The sequence below is a fragment of the Onychomys torridus genome, chromosome 20, assembly GCF_903995425.1.
Source record: "Onychomys torridus chromosome 20, mOncTor1.1, whole genome shotgun sequence".
In the NCBI taxonomy this organism is placed as follows: Eukaryota; Metazoa; Chordata; class Mammalia; order Rodentia; family Cricetidae; genus Onychomys; species Onychomys torridus.
Window position 1 is genome coordinate 46792514 of NC_050462.1, and position 3479 is coordinate 46795992.

At 47.1% G+C, this 3479-nt stretch overlaps 1 protein-coding gene across 1 annotated transcript; it reads left to right on the plus strand.

Moving 5' to 3' along the window:
* The first annotated feature begins 2330 nt into the window (after window positions 1-2330).
* LOC118570877 (apolipoprotein F-like) lies at window positions 2331-3178 on the plus strand. Its single transcript, XM_036169587.1, has one exon. It carries the CDS (start codon window positions 2331-2333, stop codon window positions 3093-3095), a length of 765 nt encoding a protein of 254 aa, XP_036025480.1. The 3' UTR covers window positions 3096-3178.
* Window positions 3179-3479: the final 301 nt, after the last annotated feature.

Sequence of the window (3479 nt, forward strand, 5' to 3'; positions counted from 1 at the left end):
AACCCATCATGACCGGGCGTGCTCTGCTGCTTTGTGACAGCTGCCCTCAGAACTCTGGACTTCAAGAGGAGTTATGAAATCCATTACGTGAGCATGATTGATTACAGTTGTTGACCACTGCTTTATCAAAGTTGGCCCCACTCACGCCCTTGGGAAGTCGGGTGGAGTTAGGACTGAGTTCTTGCCCTCTCGTCATGTGATTGGTTCCCCTGGCGACTAGCCACAGTCAGCACACCCCACTCTGCAGATTATAAGGATTTAAAATGTGTTAGAGCTTTATAATACACCACTCCCTTTCTCTACATCACTACACTAGTCTTCTTTAGGTTTTTTTGTTGTTTTTTTGCCAGAGCTGAGGACCGAACCCAGGGCCTTGCGCTTGCTAGGCAAGTGCTCTACCACTGAGCTACATCCCCAACCCCTTCTTTAGTTTCTTTAGTGAGGGATGGTGGTTTACACCTGTAACCCTAGCATTTAAGAGTTGGAGGCCAGCCTTGACACAGGGAGTTTGAGGCAAGACCCTCAAATAGAAAAGAAAAATGGACTACCCTTCTGATACGAATACAGCCACACCCTCTTCCAACTCTTCCTAGGCGTCTTTTTAAAAAATATTTATGGGGGCTGAAGAGATGGCTCAGTGGTTGCTCTTCCAAAGGAGCCCTGGTTTGATTCCCAGTACCTACATGGTAGGTAACATCTATCCAACTTCCAGTTCCAGGGAACCTGATGCCTTCCGGTTCTGGTGAGCACTGTATGCATGTGGTGTATAGACACTCATGAAGGTAAAATACCCATATGCATAATTAATTAATGTTTTTGGAAATTTCATGTATTTGCCAAACTCTCTATTACCTGGGTTTTGATGACTGAACTCAGGTTGTCAGGCTTGTTCAAGCGAGTTGCCTTTTACCCGCTGTGTCTGAGAGCCTGTCTTAACAAAACGGGTGTGGTGGTTCATGTCTATTACTTCAGCACTCTGGAGACTGAAGCAAAGTTACCCTGAATGCATAGGAAGTCAGGTCAGCTTGGGCTAGAGAGTGTCACAAAGAAGCAAATAGCCAGGCATCGTGGCTCACACCTTTAATACCAGCACTTGGGAGACAGATGCCGGAAGATCTCTGTGAGTTCAAGGCCAGCCTGGTCTACATAGTTTCAGGACAGCTGGGACTACATACTACATAGACAGACCCTGTCTCAAACAATAAAAAAGTAAACAGGAGCTGGGGAGATCTCAGTGGTTAAGAACTACTTCTCCAGAGGATTGGAGTTCTCACAACCATGTCAGGTAGTTCACAACTGCCTCTAACTAGCTTGTCTGGCCTCTGCGGGCACCTGCACTTGTGGACATACCTACACATAATTAAAAATAAAAATAAATATTAAGTGCTGGAAAGATGGCTCAGAGGTTAAGAGCACTGCTTGCTCTTCCAAAGGTCCTGAGTTCAATTCCCAGCAACCACATAGTCGCTCACAACCACCTGTAATGAGATCTGGCGCCCTCTTCTGTATACATAATAAATAAATCTTTAAAAAATAAATAAATATAAAAACAAAACAAAACATTAAAACCTGAAAGTCTGCTCTGCCACAGTTGGATTTGCTGGTCAGGTCTGTTTTTCAGAACTTGTGATTGGTGAGTATTTAAGAACTGTATGGACCAGGAGGATAGCCCAGTTGGTAGCATGCTTGCTTAACATACATGAATCCTTGGATTTCATTCCCAGTACCACATAAACTACACGTCATGGCGCATACCCGTAAATCCCAGTACTGGGGAGGGAATGCAGGAGGTTCAGAAGTTCAAGGTCATCCCTTGCACTTAATCTGGATTCTGGGCCAGCCAGGGCTACAGAAGGCCCTGTCCTGAAAGAGAGAGAACAAACTTTCTGTTGCCTAGAAGACGTAGAGGAACTTTGCTGGCCTGGTTGAGGACTAAATAAGTACTTAGGTTGACTAGACCATGGTCTACAGAAATCAGAGCCGCGAAGGAGGAAGCCCTGTTTGTCAGGGTGAGGCAATAGCTGGCTGGACAAAGTCTAGCCCAGAAAGGTGATAAATATTTGAGAATGTTCGTTTTCAACCATCTGACCTGGAAGGCAGCCACTCCGGCCACTGGAGGGACGTGCTAAGACAGGACCACCTCATTCCTCTGGCTGCTGCCTTCAGGACAGGTGAGGGTGACACACAGCCTCTAGGGGGTAAAAACAGAAATGGAAGTCTCCGAAGACAAGGACTCTTCCAAGCTCTGACCATTCTTGGCGCCTGTTCATGTTGGGTTTCCCACCTCCTCATCTGAGTTCTTCCCCACAGGGCTGTTCCGCTGACCCACCATGATCCAGGCTGCATTGCTCCTTGGCTGCGTCCTACTGTCCTCAGTGGCCGCCTTTCCAAGGACTACCCAGAATGGCGTCCTGACCCTTCAGCAGGCTATCACAGCGACTGAACCTGCATCAAATGTGCGATCCGGGAAGATCCCTCCTCCAGCCCCTGGCACCTGCCAGGACCTCCTGTACGCAGTACCCTCCTTGGCCCCCTTCCCTGAGTATTTGTCCCTCTTAGCACTAAGAGTGGCCTTGGAGGACATTGGCTGCCCTGCTGAGGTCCGCTCTCTGCAGCTTCAGCTCAGTAGAGCGGGAGGGAAAGACAACACTGAAACCCTGGTCCTCGAGACTCAAAAGCGCACCAAGGAAGAAGAGATTGGCAATAACGAAGCCATTCTGAGGGGCCCTGGGGGATCCCCTGGGGAACTGAAGAGGGCTAGACGCTCAGTGACCCTGCCTGAGACATGTACCTCTGGAGAAGGCCAGGTGTTCTATGAGCTTGGGTCTCTGCTTGTTGAATTTGCTGAGAAGCTCCCTTCCATTGATGTGGTGAGAGAGTTCAAGGCTTCTGCAGTCAACGTCACCCAGAAGTGCACCATTGAGTCTTGGGAACATTTGGAGCAAGTACGCAACAGGATGATAAAAAGCCCAGAAGTTCAGAACGCCACACTCTCCATAGAAGATCAAATATACATCGTTGCTCGGTTTTCAGTCATTCTGAATCGTTTTTTTGCCAGCCTTCTGCTAAACTATTTTCAGGCTTATTTTGGATAGACAAGGCCTCAGAGACATCACGTGTACTTTCTCATAGGCCTTAGTAGGTCTGTATGCAGAGACCATGCATCGCATGAAGCTACATAATGGCAATATTTTATGATTAATGCATTTTCTTCCTTTGAGCCTAGTGAGCAGACACATCTTTTAGTTTTTAAATGCTATGGGTATTGCAATTTCTCTCTTCACCTACTTAACACTTACTAATTCCTCAAATGAATGCTGTACCTTGATTGTGTTCATTTTCATTTGCTTTGAGATATTGGTGGGGGGAGCTTTGTTTTGTTTTGCTTTTGAGGTGGGGTCTCACTGTGTAACCCTGGCTGGCCTGGAACTCAGACATCCACCTGCCTTTGCCTCCAAGTACTGGGATTAAAAGCATAT

Excerpts from the sequence above, each read along its gene's own strand:
- LOC118570877 (XM_036169587.1), top strand. The coding sequence starts at position 2,331 with ATGATCCAGGCTGCATTGCTCCTTGGCTGCGTCCTACTGTCCTCAGTG.